The 20324-nt window shown below is 32.7% G+C and overlaps 1 protein-coding gene and 1 long non-coding RNA gene across 3 annotated transcripts; one reads left to right on the forward strand and one right to left on the reverse strand.

Annotated features, from left to right (window-relative positions):
• Positions 1–446: 446 nt before the first annotated feature.
• Positions 447–3000, reverse strand: LOC136982221 (uncharacterized). Its single transcript, XR_010881862.1, has 2 exons — positions 2746–3000; positions 447–567 (listed from the first exon to the last, which is right to left on the reverse strand). It is a non-coding gene; the product is annotated as an uncharacterized lncRNA (long non-coding RNA).
• Positions 3001–6924: 3924 nt separating this feature from the next.
• Positions 6925–17930, forward strand: LOC136982219 (major facilitator superfamily domain-containing protein 6-like). Of its 2 annotated transcripts, none has more exons than XM_067278659.1 (5): positions 6925–7065; positions 12420–12505; positions 12581–13900; positions 14364–14516; positions 17845–17930. In XM_067278659.1, exons 2-5 carry the CDS (start codon positions 12433–12435, stop codon positions 17916–17918), a joined length of 1620 nt encoding a protein of 539 aa, XP_067134760.1. In that variant the 5' UTR covers positions 6925–7065; positions 12420–12432; the 3' UTR covers positions 17919–17930. The 2 variants fall into 2 exon arrangements, with proteins under 2 accessions (XP_067134760.1, XP_067134759.1); XM_067278658.1 differs by lacking the exon at positions 6925–7065 and adding an exon at positions 8544–8595.
• Positions 17931–20324: the final 2394 nt, after the last annotated feature.

The raw sequence follows: 20324 nt of genomic DNA on the forward strand, positions 1-20324 counted from the left end.
CGTGCCGTGACGACAAAGTCACGCGATGTCCTAGTTTTTAATGTATTACGAGTTGGGTTCCCCCTGGAAGGAACTTTCTATTTAATCTGGTTCCTAGTGTGTAAGAGACATTGGTACTATTAAATTTTGGTGCTTAAAGGTCGACGATGTGGGGGGCAATAGGGGTGTCACGTATTATATCTCGAGACTTAATGAAGATTTTACTTGTTAGCATTTACAATTTTTTTCAAATAAAATTTGTCTCTTCCTCAGAATTAAGATTTTTGCCATTTTATAATAATTAATAATATAAAAATGTTTTTATAATAAATTCTCATAACAGATGGCGCCATAGAAAATTTTAACTCTTGTCGGAAATGTTAAGCACTTCGTTGAAGAATTCTTTTCATTTGTTTATTGTTTGTAAATGAATGTTACTTTTAATACAAGATATTTTATACACGATATTAATGCAATATTTTTTATTTTATACAAGTTATTAATACAAGAAATATTTTGCAGAAATTTTTTTATCAATCCGCCTTTTTTGGATGGGCCATTCTTGGAGTGTTCTACACTAAGATGAACCTGAAAGAAATACAGAAAAATCACTTTCTTTAATTGAATTTATTCGGGTAAAGAAATATAGAAACATTTTATTTTGCCATCTTGTTTATTTATAGAGTTTTAAATTGTAATTTAAAGTATACGAGCAATTATTTGTTGTGACATTGTCACAATACCACGATGCGATTTTTAACAATATTTTAAGTTTATTTAATTTAAAATGTAGGCCTTCATTTTAGTAGTTTATCCCCCTGTACATCATACTTTTCCTGTTAACAGTAGAGTCGTGCCGGTCATTTATCTAACTCTGTTTAGGGGAATTTTTGAATTAAAGTCACGTGACTTCCGTTCTAGACCAAAAGTTCGTAAATAGTTAATCCGGGCTTCCTGCATCTAAGCTTTCCATATCCGGTCTCGTTTTTTATCTATCTAACGCCGTGATCGAGATTAAGGAAGAGGACGGACAGACGGACGACAGTGAGTATTTACAGCCCTATAATTTTTCCATATTGCAGCCCAAAATTCTGACTTGTAGACATGCCGTATCGCTTTGGTGTATTTAATTAAAATAAAATTTTTGAACTCAACTGAATTGAAAATAAAGAGATGAAGGAATGCCAAGTGATCGATTAATTGCACTTCATAGTGTTTAAGCAACGAATAAGAATAACGACACTGTTTCAGATTAGCAAAAAGAAATAAATATATTAATAACGTGGAGTATTCATTCTTCATCTGATTCTAAAATTATTCCATATTTACCGGTATAAATGGTGAAAATTCATGTGTATGATTGTTTCCTTATTGCATTAATATCCTGGTAATTTATCTTTTGTAAATAAATATTATTTGTAATATTTCTGAGATATTTCACGTCGCTGCTTTCATTTGAAAGGTCTTGAAAATAAACAAATGAAACCGAGCACAATACAATTTTTAGATAATAGAAGGACACGTAGCAGTATTTATCTTTTAACATTTTAATCATTCGATTTAAATTCTGTCACACGAAACGTTTCGATAATTGCGGAAATTGTTATCAATCTATCTTTCCTGGATGGCCATTCTTGGAGTTTTCTACACTTAGATAAAGCAGAAAGAATAGAAAAACTGAACAATAGAACAATAGAAAAACTCTCTTCAGTTGAAGTTATTCAGGTAAAGTAGAAACATCTCATTTTATTCAAAGTTTCGAAATTGTAATTTAAATTATAAAATTCTTGTAGACATGCGATATGACCTCGATTTTTTTAAATATTGAATTGAATTCAATTTAGTTTTTGTGTTGTATATTATTGGTGTTACTCTAATTGTAAATACTGTAATTTAATTTTTATAATTATGTATACAGTATGTTCGGCAGTGGCGAGCAGGGCAATCGCCCGGGGCCTCGCTCTTGCAGGATCCTCGCGCAACAACTCGAGTAGAAAAAAGTTGATATTTAAAACTTTTTATTTTATCCTTAGCTATTAGTTATAAGCCACAAACATCATTTTTAAATCCCTGCGTATATCTTTTAAGGCATTTATGTACCTTAGTTTATCATCATTACTAATTTGTCGTCTTTATGACTATTAACTTTTATAAATCTTCTGATATAATATTTTAACACTCTAAATTTATTTATTTATAACTTGCATTTCTCGTCAATCATCAGAAATATCTATTTTCAACTCACATACTTTTCATAAGGACAAGGGCCTCGCAAAGATCTGCCGCCCGGGGCCTCGCAATCATTAAGGCCGTCGCTGTGTGTCGGTTAAAATGTCCTGTGGCTTGAGTCAGTCGCGAGTTAGCCTTGAAAAATAGTGGTGCGTGATCCTATGGGCAGAAAGAGCAATCGCCTGGGGCACCACCAATCTTTTATAAGAAAATATTACTCTCAGACAATTCCCTGGAAGAAAAATACTGTACGTGGAGCCCCTAATTCAAATTTACCTGGTCCCCGTGAAGCTACAATGTGCCATTGCTTGAAATCGGGTAAGAGACCACTCGGAAAATAAGGACGGGAGACAGAACCAGTCGGAATATGCCATGGACGGACCAATCTTTTCAAAACTCCTCTCCCAAGGACACGGATCGCCTTTTCTATTCGTTTCTGTCACACAAGTGTACCTTTTCGAACTGTCTGTCCAAATCGTCGTGCTCCCTTTAAATCGTTTTTACCAGACCTGCCAGACTCCCTTTTTGCTCCCTTACCTCTTTGGATTGAACCTGTGCTGCTGCCACGCTACTCGGCTTCTCCGTTCAGCAAACTGTGGGTACCTGTACACCTCTTCGATGAGAAATTCCTCCTTTCTCTCTCTTGAAGAACTCTACTTCACCTGGACGAATGCCTCATTGATTGGATCATGGACTTGCCAAGGAATTCCGAAGATCGTTGTAAATCACTCAGTCAGTAAACGGTCTGTTAAACTATCTGAACCTATACACGTAGGAGATCCCTTCGGTAGATATCCCGCGTGTATACAAATAAATCAAGCCTTTCTATGGAAGAGCGTATTACGAATCTGGAACTAGTCGCTCCATCTGGCGATAACAAATTAATTAATAATAAACACGCATACATAGTTTAGCATTTACGCCCGTATATACGCATAATAAAATGCATTAATGCTTAGCGGATAGTTGTAAATTAAAATGAAGATTGTGAGATAAAAAATTATCGCATTACATCTAGTTGATGGTATAGGACAATGCAACAACACATAGGAGATCTGCCAAGAGGGAATGTCTCCCGGGAGGACTTTTACGGAAAACTAGTCCGTATTTAGGTGTTAGTCATGGCAATAAAACTAGTCCGTTGGTGAGGCGTCTTGTGAGCATTAACAGACGTTTTCCATACTAATTTTGGGTCAGATTAGACGTTATAGACCTCCATTATGGGCAAAGTGGTATGGGACAGAACCGGAGATATCCAAGACAGGTTACTTCCGAAAAATTCTTCGGGTTGCACCCCGGATCCTCCTGCCAACAACTTTTTATTATTCATAATTTTGTAGATTTAAATTTAATTATATTTTTTACAATTCGATATTTAAATATATAAATCAATACATGATGTTTACGTCGAAGAAAATATGAATTACAAACGGCTGGTTGGCAGAGGCCTCAGCGTACCATTTTATTGGATTTAGGATCGAAATCGGGTTCATAATCTGTCTCGGATATGTGGGACCCTGTCCCTTACTATCCGGTCCCATAATGAGAGCCCACAATGGTTAGTCGAGCTCAAAATGGGTACTTTAAACTGGCCTCTTAGTTTTCACATGGCCGAAAGAATAAAAAATGTGATCTGTGATAATATATGGGCTTTTTAATCTGAAAAACGAACAGATTTTATGTAGAATCTGTAGTTTTAGGTAACATGGAAGCCCCATACACTCACACACACATATACACATATACATTGTTTGCATTTAATATGTTTTATATTACTGTATTTACAAATATCTTATTTATTTTAACACTTTTATACAAACGGCCAGATGAATGGGGAGAAAGTTGCGGTGTTTGCCTACCGCTTTGGGGGAGATACGGGCTTGCACCCGTATCTCCCCTCCAGGAGCTTGTCACGGATCGGGGTATATTGGGTCCCGTACCCAATTCGAGCCTGGCCGAATCCATAATGAGTGTAATTAAAAAAGACCTTCTTAATTAATCTTCTTATTTTTTTAAATATTAATATTAAATACAATTCTTATGATCATTGAGATGCAATTTGAAAAAATTGTAGACTTATAAATTCCCACTGTCTGTTCCTTAATCTCGAGAACAAAGTTAGATAGATGAAAGCCAAGACCAAATATGGAAAGATTAGGAGAAAAGGGACCTCGGTTAAAAAAGCACGAAAGTGTAAATTTGGCATACGAAAAAAACGAGTTTTTAGGGGTTTTCGAGTTATTCTCCTTTGTGGTATAGGCCTTTTCCAAGATGAGGCATGCTCATGATGAGTTCTGCTAGACCAGGGGGCGGGGAACTTTTTTAGCCATTACCCCAAAATATATTTGTGTAAGTCGACATTACCCCCCTCATTTTGAAAAGGAGAAAATCGATACAAATTTAAATTAAACACTATTTATTGAATCATTTTACACTGAAAATAATAAATAATACACAAACCAAATAAAATTATTATTTTGGAACACAATAATTTCATTGAAAACTTTTACTCTTTAGGTTTTGGAGAAATTCCTTATTACCCAAATAATTTCATTTTTACCCCATTTGGGGTAATTTACCCCGGTTTCCCGACCGCTGTGCTAGACCCATAGTAGAACAATCGGGTAATGAAAGAAGGGCCCGACATATTCCGATCTAATTTCTGAAGAGTTGCTGGGATGGATTCAGTCCCGGATTCCCAAAGCGGGTTGGTTAGTTTGTTTGGATAGTACGGCCAGGTAACACATAGGTAATCTGTCAAGAAGAGATACCTCCCGGACAAAATATTGCAAGGAAAACTGATCCCTATTTAGGTGTGAGGAAAAGAAAACCCGAAACTTACCACGTGGCCAACACATTCGAATGCAAAAAACGGTAGCTTCAAACTTATCCACAGTTTGTGGAAGTCCAAAGGAACAATTACGGAAATTTTATTTATAATATATCGAAAAATCCCGTTAAAATCGAACCCGAAAGTTTTTTGTACTTCTCCATGTTTTAAGGTATCCTGAATCCATAAATGTGAAGATCTTCATAGGGTTCTGCCGATCGCCATACTTTCCTTCTAAATAGTAATCTATGTAAATATTCACTAAATTTTCATTCTTTTTCTTTTACAGTGATCTATTTATTTAGTATTTGGCGTTTACCAAGAAACCAATTAACATGGCGATACATGAAAGAAGAAAATGCTATCGACAGGGAAATGGTACCAATAAAACTTCATTACCTCTTCTATTCATTAGGTAATTCGTGCAGCATCTAATTAATATAAAATCCGTTTTATCGATGTTTTTAATAATTTGCATTCGTTTCTATTTAGCTGCGACATCCATTTTGAATTACCTTTCACTAATTGCCAAAAACATTGGAATAAGTGCAACAGGTAAAATTACATTGCAATGAGAACAATACGTCACAATTTCTAATGAACAGTACGAGTGAATGTAAAGTAGAATGTCTATATTGTAACAATAGTGATATCTCATGCCGAAAAGTATATAAATTAATTACTAAACCATTTTCTAATGACGCACAAGCCTTAGAAGTAAAGAACATCACCTTCCAGTATAATAATCGTACGTCTTCTATCTGTTGCCTCGTGTTCTATAGAAGATCGAGTAGTCAATTCATTTCATCACTACCAATTTTGGTTATTTGTAATTTTGTCGATCACATCTATTATTGTGTCCAATGGTATCACATATTTATCAGATGCTGCTTGTTACGAATTTCTCGATGGACGAGTTAATCAGTTTGGCAAACAAAGATAATGGCTTTCTGTTGGTTGGGGAGTTTCATCTTTGGCTCCGGGATCCATTGTAGATGCCGTAAATGTTAACACAGATAAAACTGATAATACACATTCTTGGCAACTGACCTTTCTCTGTAGGCTACTTGTTGCCAAAAGTTAAAACATGTGCTTTTAAAAATCACAAAGTAATTTCTAAAAAAGAACTGGTGATATACAGAGAAAGGCCAGTTGCCAAGAATGCCTATCGTCTAGAACGCAAGAAAAATAAATGGTGGTCCTCTTTGGACAGACTTTGTTTTTAATTTTAAAAACAATTCTCCTCCATCGGACGAAAAAATGTACACAGATAAAACTGATTTTTCAATACGTTCTTACATAATGTTATCTTTAATGCTCTGCGACATTATTGTATTGAAATTTACAGACTTACAGACTTTTACGAATAGAAAAATCTTCGAGTAATATACTAAAAGATATTCAGAAAATATTCGTAAAACCTCATCTCGTTTTCTTCATCACAGCTGTATTTCTTGTGGGTGTTTTCGCTGGTTTACAGTCTAATTACGCTTACTGGTTTTTGGAAGAACTTGGGACTAAGTACAGCAATTCAATGTTTTTGTGATGATATTCCATTTTACGTTCATTTCTAGATAGATTATCAAAAGAATTGAAAGAGATAACAGCATGTGTTTAGCTTTTATTGCGTTTTCAATTTCGTTTTTAGGTATTTCTTTTATCTACGAACCTTGGTTGATTTTGTTACTTATTTAGTACAGGAACCTACTTACGGTCTGTTTACTGCAACGACGATTTCTTATGGAAAAATGATAGCTCCAGATGGGACGGAGGCAAGCATGCAAACCATACTAAGAGCAGCTCTTCATGTATATTCGTTTGAGTCTTATCATTACTTCTATTAAGTCTTATGTGACGTACGGTATTATTTTCAGGTGTAGGCAAGGGAAGTTTGTTAGGAGGCTTTGGCTTTGATAATTATGGTGGCCGATTGGCATATCGTTTTAAGGGATATATTTCTTTAGCTTCGGTTGCAGTTTACAAATGCATTATGGTGTTTATATCAGGAGAAAATTTCATGATTAAAGGTAAGTTTGTATATGTATATCTCTGGGTGTGACCTGAAATGGTAAACTGTGAAGATGATAGAAGAGATCGTTTCATACAAAAGCATATATGCAAATAATGGGTAAATGAGTGATAAAAAGAAAAAAATTTCAGATTTAAAAATACAGGTAGATAAAGGCAATAATAATAATGATGACAGTTAAGTTATTGTTATAATGCAGATCGCCCTCGTAGTGCGGTGCACCACGAGGGCAATCTCCAACGAAGAGTTTCCTCCGTTTGTGTGCGAAAATGACGTCTATTTACGTGTTACACACGTAAAAAACCCGGAAAATTCCACGTGGATAGTCCATTGGTCATGTTTAAATCCCCAAAAACTATCAGAGTTTAGTGGTTTTTATCCATTTGGCGACCGGTCGACTGAAATTTTCGGCTTTCCATCTGAACTAAAAGCAACTCCTACTAAACCAATTCAGTACATATCGCTCTATAAGGTCATAAATATTTATTCAACGGATATAAATCTATATAAGTATTATATATGATAATACGGCGATTACTCGAAATTTTCTGAAATTACTTGATAGTTGAGGCAAAGACAATTCTGTATGTCCATTTTCTTAATTTCTGGCATTTACAGGGTGAACACAATTAAAGATTGGGTGTTCAGATCTCTCTGTAGTAAAGAACTATTAGGAAAAATTTCAACAAAGCTTGGTACTTACCATGCTGTTTCGATTTTTGGGAAAATAAATTTACTTCAAAATTCAGTTGATAGGACAAAATTTGCCGCTGCCTTAACTTAATACGTACATTAAGGGGACTCTTAATCTTCGTATTAAGTACGTTTCTTGAGAAATTTTGCGTGTGAAAGGAGAAGCAAAACATCCTTCGCAATTCTCTGATAGGAAACACTAATGGTGCTCACTTTGTTAAACTCTTCTATCCAGGAAAGCAGCAAAGCCACCTAAAGAATTTATGACATTTTGCTACTACTTAATGCTTGAAATTTTTCAGAAAACAAGCAAAATTTGCACGTTAAATAACTAAGAAGACAGCAATTTTTTCCGAAAATCGAGACCGCACACGCGGGTCAGTATATATACTATTGATAAATTTGATTCAGCTCAGTAGTCCTTTCTGCAGAGATCTTTGAACACCTACACCCAAAATTAAATTTAATATAATTTAAAATTTCCCAGCAGAAAACTTCGAACTATACGAACAAAATAAATTGATTTTATAAACATTTTATTGATTTAAACAAATCTCGACTTATCGAAAGAAAAATAAAGTTTCATTGTCATTTACCAAATGTAAAGTTCAAAGTGGCAAAAGATCACTTTTAGATTTTACAATAAATACTTTACGGTCCATTCAGCATACGATAAGATAGAATCTATTATAAAACAAGGACTTCTGTGTTATAAATATTCATTTTATGATTAACTTACATTTGCCACCAGTTGGAAGGAGCACTTGAGTGAGCACAGTATAAACCAATCAACGACACGAATGCAAGCAGTTTAAACAGAATCTCAGTTTATAATGTAAGTAAAATAGTCAATCTTTTTAATCATGTTTTATATTTTATTTCTTGCTGATCGGATGCTGCGAGGTTTACCTTCGACCTGTCACTCTGGTGTGGAGATCAGGGGATATTTAGTAACCTTGTAAGAGAAGCTGAGAATACTCCACGCTCCTTGCCCTTTGCCCCTCATTTTGCCCTTCCACACCTTCCCTCCTAACTTTCCCTTTGATCTTTGTCCCTCAGCTTGTTCTTCGAAACTTTGCCCCTCCACTTGCCCTTTAATAAATTACGTAGACTTTAATTCAATATAAAGTCAAGGTGATATGACATATTTACAAACTAAATTTATAAATTTAAGTAATTAATAAATAAGATGATAAAATGAGATGCTAATATATTTATTTACCTAAATATATCCAATTGAAGAAGACTTTAATTGATATTCTTACGTATACAACACCATAAAAAATGATCGAGCAGGATGACAAGTATAATGTATTAAGGAAGATGTAAAGACGCATTGATGACAATTTCCTCAATTATAGAAATATTTCAAGCGACAAAATTTAAATTAAATGGCCGAAGTGGGTAAAATGTTTTATATCACCAAGACAAAATTACTGTTAAAATTATCGTGATATACTCCATTAAAACACAAAACTTTAAAGTGATTTATAATTAACGTAATTATTTGATCAAATTAATATGTTACATCATTATTATAATACACTCTTTACACTAAATTAGCAGCTCCTCGTTATATCGCTCATTGGGATATATCGTGCTGTGCTTTTGTCTTCCAAATATGAAAGCGCTTCAGCGAATTATTTCTTAAAAATCGGTTGCCATTGAATTTCTACTGGCAAGAAATACTATCTTCATTCCAATTACTGGAATTGAAATTACCATTATATGAAATTCAATCGACAAAAAAGATAATAGATAAATCGGTTATATCGCTCATTTGCTTTGTCTCCCTGTATGAGCGATATAACGAGAGATTATTATGTATAATCACAATATTAATTGTAAATGATATAAAATTAATACAGCAAGTCGTCATTTTACGTCCTATCGTTATAACGATGTTGAGGAATGATACAATTACATTTGTAATCATTTACAATTATGTACCTGTGGCCCGAATGGATAAAAAGGAAACTGAACCCTGGTATTTTTTACCTCACTCCAATAGCTTGCCAGGTGGAGGTGTCTGGGTTTTCTTCACGTGTTTAACACCTAAGTAGGAGCCAGTTTTCTTCCAGTTTCTCATAAAAATCCTTCCGGGATGCACCCCCCTTTGCAGATCGCCAATGTATTATGTTGTTTTGCACATACAGTCCTACAGTTAATGTTGAATCTTCTTTATAAACACTAATACTGATGCTCTGAGGTGGGAAATAAATGCTGCTCGCTTCCATCTTTCATAAAGATGTACTACTTAAGAATTACCTTATAGGAAGATGGGTCTTTTCCGTATTTAGTTCTGAAATTGTTTGCACGTCGATGCAGGCACAGACTGAACCTTTCACTCAGCATTACCTTTCGATTTGCAGGCAATCTAAAACTAGTCGTACAGTCCGGCGACAAGAAATTCATTAATAATAAAACTGAGTTGTTACGTTATGTAGTAAAAGCTGCCTTGTCTACTTATGTGTAACACGAAAGATTGTTTATTAGTTATTAAAATAGCACATGAAAATGTCAGAGTCTACTGTGTGTACGTATAACTAAATAAAAACCACTTACAAGAGGGTAATTCGAATTTTATTCGGAATAATAAAATGCATCAATATTTAGAGGATATTTTTAAATTAATACTAAGATTATTAAATAAAATTATCACGTGAAATTTATATTTTAAACAGTACATGCATTATACAAGGACACTTTTGCCAGATTAGATTGGATTAAGGGTGTAAGGTAATGCAACACATGGGCGATCTGCCAAGGTAAAAGTGGACTTTTATGCGAAACTAGCCCCTATTTAGGTGTTACACATGTGAAAAACACCCAGAAAACTCCACTTGTATCTCATGTACTGACTGATATATTTAATCATTAAATTTTAATAAATATAATTAAATTTAGAAATTAAATAGAACAAATTTTATTTTATTGAAAGATATATTAATGTGTGTTAACATACGTATCAGTATATTTCACTGTACGAAAAACATCTGTCTAGTCGAAGTATATAGTTGTTTTACCAATTGTAGTGCTTAACAATTGAATGTATATTTAATAAAATATCTTTAAAAGCAACTAAATTAATATTGCAGGAAATAAATATCACTTTAATATATTTTACACTTTATAAGCTTAATTGTAAATAAATCTACTTTATAACTCGTCTATTATCTGTTTAATATCTTAAATATAAACATTAAATCAAGTGTTTAAAAGTTGAAATCAGCCAAACATCTCTCTTCCTTACTTCTATCCTCATTAAATACTGCACAGAAAATTTAGTAAGTAGACAAATAAAACTTTTAAAATTTATTTTTTATCGTTGATTAATTAATAAACTTTTATTATGTGTCTTTTTATAAATTATAATAGGAAGAGTAATTAAATAAGTATTTAAAATATTTAGGTATAATTAACTGAATAACTCTAAGAACAACATGGCTGCCACGCACACGTGTGTCGACACATATATACTTATAAATGCATATGTTTAAGCGTATGCTTGTGTGTATTTGTTATATTAACACTTTTATGCACGAGACGATTATGGTGTCAGTGTTTTGCTCTGGGAGGGAGATACGGAATCGAACCCAGTCAAGAACAACTCCAGAAGTTTGTCATGAGCGATCTGTCTCAGGATATATATTGGGCCTCAAATCTTATCATTCAACCGCCTCAACTGTTGGTCTGGCTAAATCCACAATTAAAAAAAAACCTCTTAATTAGGCCATTTTATCTTTATTAAATATTAATATTAAATACAATTCTTATAAACTATTTTCTTGTTTTAGATTTCGTATGTTTAAATAAGCACTGTGAAATATTTAAACTGTATTTAATCGCATTTATTTGATTTCTCTTAACGCCCTTGAGACAACTGGTGCTCGAGGAACCACCTTAGTCTCGTGTTATTCGTAGTAATACGAACATGTGATAGATCACGTGGTACGAACTGCTTCAATGAGTGATCACACGTGACCAAAGTCGCAATTGTTTGTACGACATAAACAGATTAAATCAGACGACAAACTCGCCTTCCATTAACAACGCTTACTGGAAGAGGAGCAGGAAGATATAGGAACACCTGCTCTGAGATTTATTTATTCATTTGTTTTCTATTGATTAAGCAATGTTATAAAGCTAAAGCATTTTATAAAAGTAAAAGTGGTTACACTAAAGTAAGTTAACGCGTGCAAGGAGATAATCCTCCTTGATCAGCTATATGTGAGAATAAAAAAACAATATAATACCCGTGTATCGCCTTTTTAAGATCTAAACACGTGTAGCAAAGAAACGAAACCTGCAACTACCCTAGTTTTCTTCCTTTTCTTTTTCTTCGGTTCCCCAGAGTGGGTTGGTTAGCTTGTCGAGATACGGCCAAGCAATATACGTACAGTACGTATAAACAATCAGCCAAGAGCAGATACTTCCTGCAAGAACATTCTATAGAAAACGTGGCCCCTTTGGTATCCACTCGGCCATTCACTCCCGAGTGGGAAGTTGAAGCCTTGACAGCCATTTGTCATCCGTCCGTAAACATTTTGAGTTATTAAAGTACCATGTACGTAAGATAAATCAGTCTGAAAGTTGTGTATTGCCTGCCCAATACTTATTATATATTTCTTATATTATTTTGATGTATTATTTTCATAGACAAATTACGAAGATGATCTGCCGAAAGTGGACTATCGACAAGAAAATGTTACCAATGAAACTCCATTATTTATTCTATTCGTTAGGTAAATTTACTATAACATCAATATAAAGTAACGTGTTCCATTTTTATAAATATATGTTATTTTCTATTTCTTTAGCAATTGGATCAGCATTGGTTTATTTCCCACTAATAGCCAAAAACATCGGAATAAGTGCTACAGGATTGGGTGTAATGTTTACAGTTGTTCCCTTCGTCACTACACTAATCAATCCATTATTCGGATGCATCACTGACAAATTCAAGAAAATTAAGTTCATAATTATGTTTTTAACAATACTTCATACCCCTGTTTATTTTTCTATTATTTATATCCCAGAAATTTCAAAAGAAAAATATATTTTTAACGATGTTAAATTTCATTGTGGTGATGATACGTCTTCTATTTTCATCGAATCTTCACAATTTATGACCAAGAATCCGGATAATGAGTCATTAAAGTGTATGATAGAGTATAAAACTTGCAATATAAGTGAAGAATTGTGCCAAAAATCATTTAATTTAACAAGTAAATCATATCTAAACAGCTCTACAGTGTTACGAGTGACGAATATGACATTGGAGAACAATATAACAATGAATCTTTGTTTTCGACAGCTGAATGATACATATAATATTAACTGCTTGTTGGAAGAAGAAGTAAATTCGTTTCTTTACTATCAGTTCTGGCTTTTTGTTATGTTATCATCATCTGCAGTTATTGTTACTGATGTTATTATAGCATTATCAGATGCTGCTTGTTACGAATCTCTCGAAGGAAGAGTTAATCAGTTTGGAAAACAAAGATTATGGCTTTCTTTAGGATGGGGAGTTGCATCTATGTTTACAGGATACATTGTAGAAGCTGTAAATATCAATAACAAAGGGAAAACTGATTTTTCTGTATGTTTCTATATAATGTTGCCTTTGATGATATTCGACATTATCACACTGAAATTTACAAACATGACGAAAGAAAAGACGTCGAAGCATTTATTGAAGGATATTTCAAAAATATTCGTAAAACCTCACCCTTTCTTCTTCATCACAGCTGTGTTTCTTGTAGGGGCATTCTCTGGTTTACAATGGAACTATTCGTTTTGGTATTTAGAAGAACTGGGAGGTAGTAAGATATTAATGGGGACAAGTTCGGCAATTCTTTGTTTTTTTGGTGACATTCCATTTATGTTCATTTCTGGTTGGATCATCAAAAGAATTGGAAGAGACAACACCATGTCTTTGGCTTTTGTTTCCTTTTCTATTTGGTTTTTAACTGCTTCTTACATCTACGAACCTTGGTTGATTATATTGCCTTACATGGTCCAAGGGCCATCTTATGGTTTATTTTATGCAGCGATGACGTCTTATGGTAAACTTGTAGCTGTAGAGGGAACGGAAGCCACTATGCAAACTGTCATGGGAGCCGCATTTCATGGTTTAGGTAAGAATGATATAAATATATATTTGCGGTAAATTTTATTTGTTTAAATTCAAAAAACTTGGATAAGTTTCTTTTTAATTTCACGTTTTCGATGGACACATGTCTTTATTATACTTTTGTGTGTGAGTATGTAGTGTATGTGTGTGGTTTGTATTGTATGTGATGTGTGTTGTGTGTTGCATGTGTCTGTGGTGTGTGATGTATATGGGTATTTGTATGTGTGTGTATGTATGTGTTGTATGTGCACTTCAACGCATACTTCATGATTCTTCTAAGGTTTAGACCGACGGAAGGTAACCTCGGAGATATTTAAAATGGATATGACATAACGAAAGTATAAAAAAAAATGAAATTTTTCCGTGAAAAGCTTAAATCTGAAAAACTTTTATCCAAGTTTTTTGAATTTATAGTCCTGTTTGTTTAAAAATGAATTCATTTATTGCTTGTGTATTTTGTGTTTCAGGGATAGGCACAGGAAGTTTATTCGGTGGAATCGGTTTTGACAAATACGGTGCTCGTTTCACTTATCGTTCTGTAGGTTATTTTGCCATAGGAACTGCCATCATATACAAATTAATAACGAAATTTATAGGAGGAGAAGCTTCTATGGTTAAAGGTATGCAGTTTTTTACATTTCAGTAAACTTATAAGTATCAAAAAATCGTATCAATATAGACAATAAAATATATATTACTATCAATTCGAGAATTGAATAATTATGTATTGTCTTTCAAATATGATATATGATATAAAAATATAGTAGTATAATACTAAAAACGAAATATATGTTTCAATACTGAGAGTTAAACCTGGTTTGTAATTCTCTTCAATAATTCCTTAATTTGGTTTGATGGGCTATGGCATGCCTTTTTCTAAGGAAGTTTTCTTACTGCACAAATATCAGTTTTGTTTTGGCCAAGCCGATAAATCCTAGCATTAATAAGCTGTTCTATAAGACATAAATGGAAAATAAGGACAATAGCACAAGTCTTATATCTGTATAGTTATTTATTAATTTCAATAACCGTTCAATATTAATCGTCAGACGGATGCAATGCAATAGTTTTCAAAGGAGTAACGCGGCTCGCTAGAGTGCCACAACACTTCAGGAATGCTGCTGAGCAACTCCATAACTAAAAGTATGAAAATCTCTGTAACTCTACATTGATAAAGACGTAGGAGTTCCGCAGAAGAATTTTTCAAATTGAGGGGTGCAACCATTAGACAAAGTGTATTGCAACAAAAGGCGGTTTTACTAACAGGGCGAGTGTCTCCCAGAAGGACTTTCTATGGGAAACTGGATGTATTTAAATGTAGACATACAAAGAAAGTCCAGAAAATCTTTCTTAGGCGCAAACTCTGGACCAACGACCATTGTTCAATAGTTTTAGACATTCGGCCAATGATGGGTCTTTAATAACTTCAAATCGTTTTTAATTATACTTACAATAACCATAAAAATATCTCAATTAGGTGATGTTTTTGTCATATGATATATAAAATATGCAATTAATAGCCTCAAGTTTCTTCACGATAACATGAACCTATATGTAATGACGTTTAACACGAACAATACCACATTCTGCTTTCCAATTTGAGGACTAAACTAAAAATATTTTGCATATTTTATACGTATTTTATATAGGAAATTATCTTTCATTATCTTACAATTAATTTCGAAGTACACTGTATAAGTATAACAAGGATTTATTTACACTGTTTCGATATGATGTTTATACCATAACAACATTTTTAAAATAAAGTGCTAATCTTTACACCAAATTCTTATTTCGATTCAACGATTCAAATTGAACTATTATTTCAAAGCATTTATTGTTAATGATAAGGTGGAAATTTTAATAAAAACACACGAAGACACTTTCGTGAAGTGACTCTAAATTAATTTAACTAGAATTCTTCATGATTTTCAAACACAAGACCGTGCTACTATTTAAACACTTGGCGTTTTTTCATCCCTATTTAGTTGATACGAGTATTTCTACACGTTTCGGGCACTGCCCCTCACCAACCAACTAAACATTAAAAAAGTATACATAAATTTTTTAACAAAATAACGTTATACAGAAAAGCTATTTTACAAAAATATATAACAAGATGTATAAATTCATTCGCGAGATGTACAGTACCATTAGATTCTTTACAAACTTGAAAGGTGTACACATGTATAAGACTAATGAAGTTTTGTATATCTGCCTAGATAAATTTTAACACTTTTTTACAAATTTATAATTTAACATTATCTTCTTTATATTTATAGGAAATTTACAAAATACAACCTACCTAAAGTTTTACAATTATACTACATTTACTAGTGAGACTCAGAATATACTTTTCCAACAATGAAATGAAAGGTGGGCTTCACCAACACGAAATTTACGTACATCTGGTTTAAAAACAAGCAATTGATACATAAGTACATAAACAGTATAAAAAAATTGTTTAAAAGGACATTACCTGAGGAGCAAGTTTTAAATCTTGATAAACAATTCCCACATTGAATCTTGCTTCTACATAGATGTAATATATATTTATTTACAAATAAAAGTAACACCAACTAGTAGACTTAGTTAAGTTCTACTTTACAAGTTACACATCAATACACCACAGAGAACCTGCTTCCTCTTTACGTTATCATTATTCAATAAACAATGATCGTGGAAAACTGAATTTAATCTGTTGTATTTTAAGTCTGCAATGTGTTCTTTCAATCTTATATTTAATTTACGTTTTGTTTCACCTATATAAATATTAGTATTACTGCAAGTACATGAAATTTTATAAACTATATTTTGCGTTTCTTCTTTTTCTTATCTAGTTATCTTTGTTAATTGTTAATTGATGTGTAATTTGTAAAGTAGAACTTAACTAAGTCTACTAGTTGGTGTTACTTTTATTTGTAAATAAATAAATAATATATTATATATATAATATATATCACATCTATGTAGAAGCAAGATTCAATGTGGGAATTGTTTATCAAGATTTAAAACTTGCTCCTCAGGTAATGTCCTTTTAAACAATTTTTTTATACTGTTTATGTACTTATGTATCAATTGCTTGTTTTTAAACCAGATGTACGTAAATTTCGTGTTGGTGAAGCCCACCTTTCATTTCATTGTTGGAAAAGTATATTCTGAGTCTCACTAGTAAATGTAGTATAATTGTAAAACTTTAGGTAGGTTGTATTTTGTAAATTTCCTATAAATATAAAGAAGATAATGTTAAATTATAAATTTGTAAAAAAGTGTTAAAATTTATCTAGGCAGATATACAAAACTTCATTAGTCTTATACATGTGTACACCTTTCAAGTTTGTAAAGAATCTAATGGTACTGTACATCTCGCGAATGAATTTATACATCTTGTTATATATTTTTGTAAAATAGCTTTTCTGTATAACGTTATTTTGTTAAAAAATTTATGTATACTTTTTTAATGTTTAGTTGGTTGGTGAGGGGCAGTGCCCGAAACGTGTAGAAATACTCGTATCAACTAAATAGGGATGAAAAAACGCCAAGTGTTTAAATAGTAGCACGGTCTTGTGTTTGAGAATCAGAAAATTATAAAAAACACGGTTTCGGAAAATCGATAATAAATAGAATTCTTCAGTTAACAATAACGAATATAATAAAGAATATTAAAATACGATGAAATCTATGGCGAGTAATAATCTAGGAGATCCCAATTATAAGGGGGGTCACCAAATTTTAGTTGATTTGCTGCTTCTATCTTATGCACGTACGAACATGTGTATTCATGCTGTTTTTATTACAATTTCTACTGTTAAATATTGTGGATGACTTTTTAAAACTACGAATGACTATAAACTAGTTTATAGCAATTAAAGTTGTATAATTTCGTTTTAATTAAAACTATTTATATTAAGTAATTTATAAAACTAATCTTTATATAAAATTATTTAGAAACAGATAAAAACGAAGTAGTGAATATCGAAAACTCAATGATGGAAGAGCCAATTACTGAAAGGAATATTTAAAACTCTTTGTTTACAATGTAAATTATACTTTTTTTTATCAAATATATTAAAACAAAATACATTCTATATTGTGTAATATCATTTTAGTAAATACTCATCAGAAGAACTAAAGAATCAATCAAGGTGTTAATTTATAGCAAGACACATCAAGTTTTACCTCGAAGTGTCAGTTTTGTGGGTGTGAGCACCAACAGACATCCCATTAGGACCGTGTTACATAAAAATTACAAGCTACAAGACTTATAAATACTTGTAGTTTGTAACTTGTAAAGCTTGTAATAATTACAATCGTTATAATTCAACAGGACCATGAATTTGTTTCCATTTCGGTAACTGCAATGGTGATTCGCGTTTTAAGCTCGGAGGGGTTTCGGGCAAGGGTGAACTGAACACTAGACCTTTAATGAAATCACGGAAGAAAAATGGGTGTACTCTGAGCTGTGTTGCATGAAATGCTAACCTAAATTAACTGCACAATCAACCATGTCCTCTGAAATATCTGCAAAACATTGCTGGAGGGATCACCGCAAGGGGTGCATTTACCTATCAAATTTGTCAACCTGTTCAAGGATTGCACTTTATATTTCTGAATGCACTAAAAGGCAATAGTACCCACTTTTTCATATGCTACAACTTTGAAGTATTTTATTAGAGACAGAAATTACAACAGCCCCTTTGATTGAAGAGCTGGATGGTGTGGAAATTCGAACCATTGTTTAGTGCATAGAGACTTGTTATCACCCTGTATAAAGGAAATAATGAAAACATCTGAAATTAATTTTATTATAGTAACAAAATTATTTTTATGCTCGTGAATATTCTAATATAAAGACATAATAGTTAATAGTACAATTGGGTAAAGACTGATTATCTGACTCCATTGGTTTTTTTAAAATATTTTATTAACTAATATAAAGAATTGTTAATGAAAATAACGTTAATGTATAAAATAAAATTTTAAAAAATGCTAATGTAAAGAAGTGTTCTATGCTGTAGGGATGCTTAAATTCAATGTTACGCTTCTTTTTCATGCTTCATAAGACTACAATAGAATAAAGTGGATTAGACAAAAAACCCCAGGTAATTGATATGATCAACAGAATTAAATCTCTCAAATGGCAATGCAGGACATCTGGAGACCACAGATGGTCCACGAAAATTACGATATGGTATCCACGAGAAATGAAGAGACCCAGAGGACGTCCAAACTTAAGATGGGACTATGACATAAAGAAAGCAGCAGGCGCAAGATGGCGGAGAGTAGCAGACGAAAGGCAAACATGGGCACAAATGAAGGACGATTATATAAGGGAGAACACTATAATTGGAAATGGTAGATTAAGCTGAAAATAATGATGATGATAAATAACATATATATACTATTGTATGCATTTGTAGATTTTCACATAAAATGCGACAACAATACATGGATATCAATTATTAACAATTTGAAAAGTTGAAATTATGTCATATACGGCTGTAAAACCTGCGTAAACCGGAATCGCACAGAACCGAATATTTTTTCCTATTTAACAGGTTTTCGTCTTAAACAGGTTTTTTCAACATAGAAAAATTACTCCGTTCTGAAGAATTTTTTCCATTTAGGCAGGTTTCCGTTTTAGACAGGTTATACTGAACACCAGTAATCTTCAGTAACGCAACATTGCATTTTTAGTATGAAACCTGAAATAGGGCTTTTTTCATTGACGTCACGTCACACGATCGAAACTGCTCCGAAACTGGATGGTTGTGGAGCAGTATTGGAGTATAAAATAACATGGCTTTCGCTAAAGAAATCACGAAAACATGACTTCAAGAAAAAGCACTAATTATGCTTTAATTTTCTCTGGCATTTGTATATTTTCATTTCGTATGTATTGTGCTAAATACATATCTGTTAAATCTTGTCAATTAAATCAAATTAAATTATCAATCTGCACACTTAAGTTACCTGTAAATTTGTCGTCATTGATAGAGTTCTGTCTGAAGGTCTTAATGTTGTAGAACTGTAGGAATTCTGTAGAATAACTCTTCTTTTTGCGTTACAGAATTTGAATTGCATCCTACAGAGTAACGCTTATCTTGGTACACGCTTCACTGTACGAACGGCTCCAATATGGCGGCTTACGAAATACGCATGCACAGAACAAACACACGAGACTTTCATACGTCATGTGAAAATGCTTATTGTAAATGCGTATTGTAATATACTGTAATAAAAATTATTACAATTAAGATATCAAATTCACTTCATCCTAGAAACCACCACCACTTCTTTGAGACACTCTTCACTTCTTAATTAAATTGTGTATTTATTTGGCACCGTTGAAATTTAAATTATCAAACAATATGATACATTAACTATAGTAAAAGGACATTGAATTATTTTAAAATAAATTTAAAAAT

The sequence above is a fragment of the Centruroides vittatus genome, unplaced genomic scaffold (genome assembly GCF_030686945.1).
Source record: "Centruroides vittatus isolate TY-2023 unplaced genomic scaffold, ASM3068694v2 contig_817, whole genome shotgun sequence".
Lineage (NCBI taxonomy): Eukaryota > Metazoa > Arthropoda > Arachnida > Scorpiones > Buthidae > Centruroides > Centruroides vittatus.

Excerpts from the sequence above, each read along its gene's own strand:
- LOC136982219 (XM_067278659.1), top strand. The coding sequence starts at position 12,433 with ATGATCTGCCGAAAGTGGACTATCGACAAGAAAATGTTACCAATGAAA. Across the intron at positions 12,506-12,580 it reads TTATTTATTCTATTCGTTAG|CAATTGGATCAGCATTGGTT; the intron begins GTAAATTTACTA and ends CTATTTCTTTAG. Across the intron at positions 14,517-17,844 it reads AGAAGCTTCTATGGTTAAAG|AAACAGATAAAAACGAAGTA; the intron begins GTATGCAGTTTT and ends AAAATTATTTAG.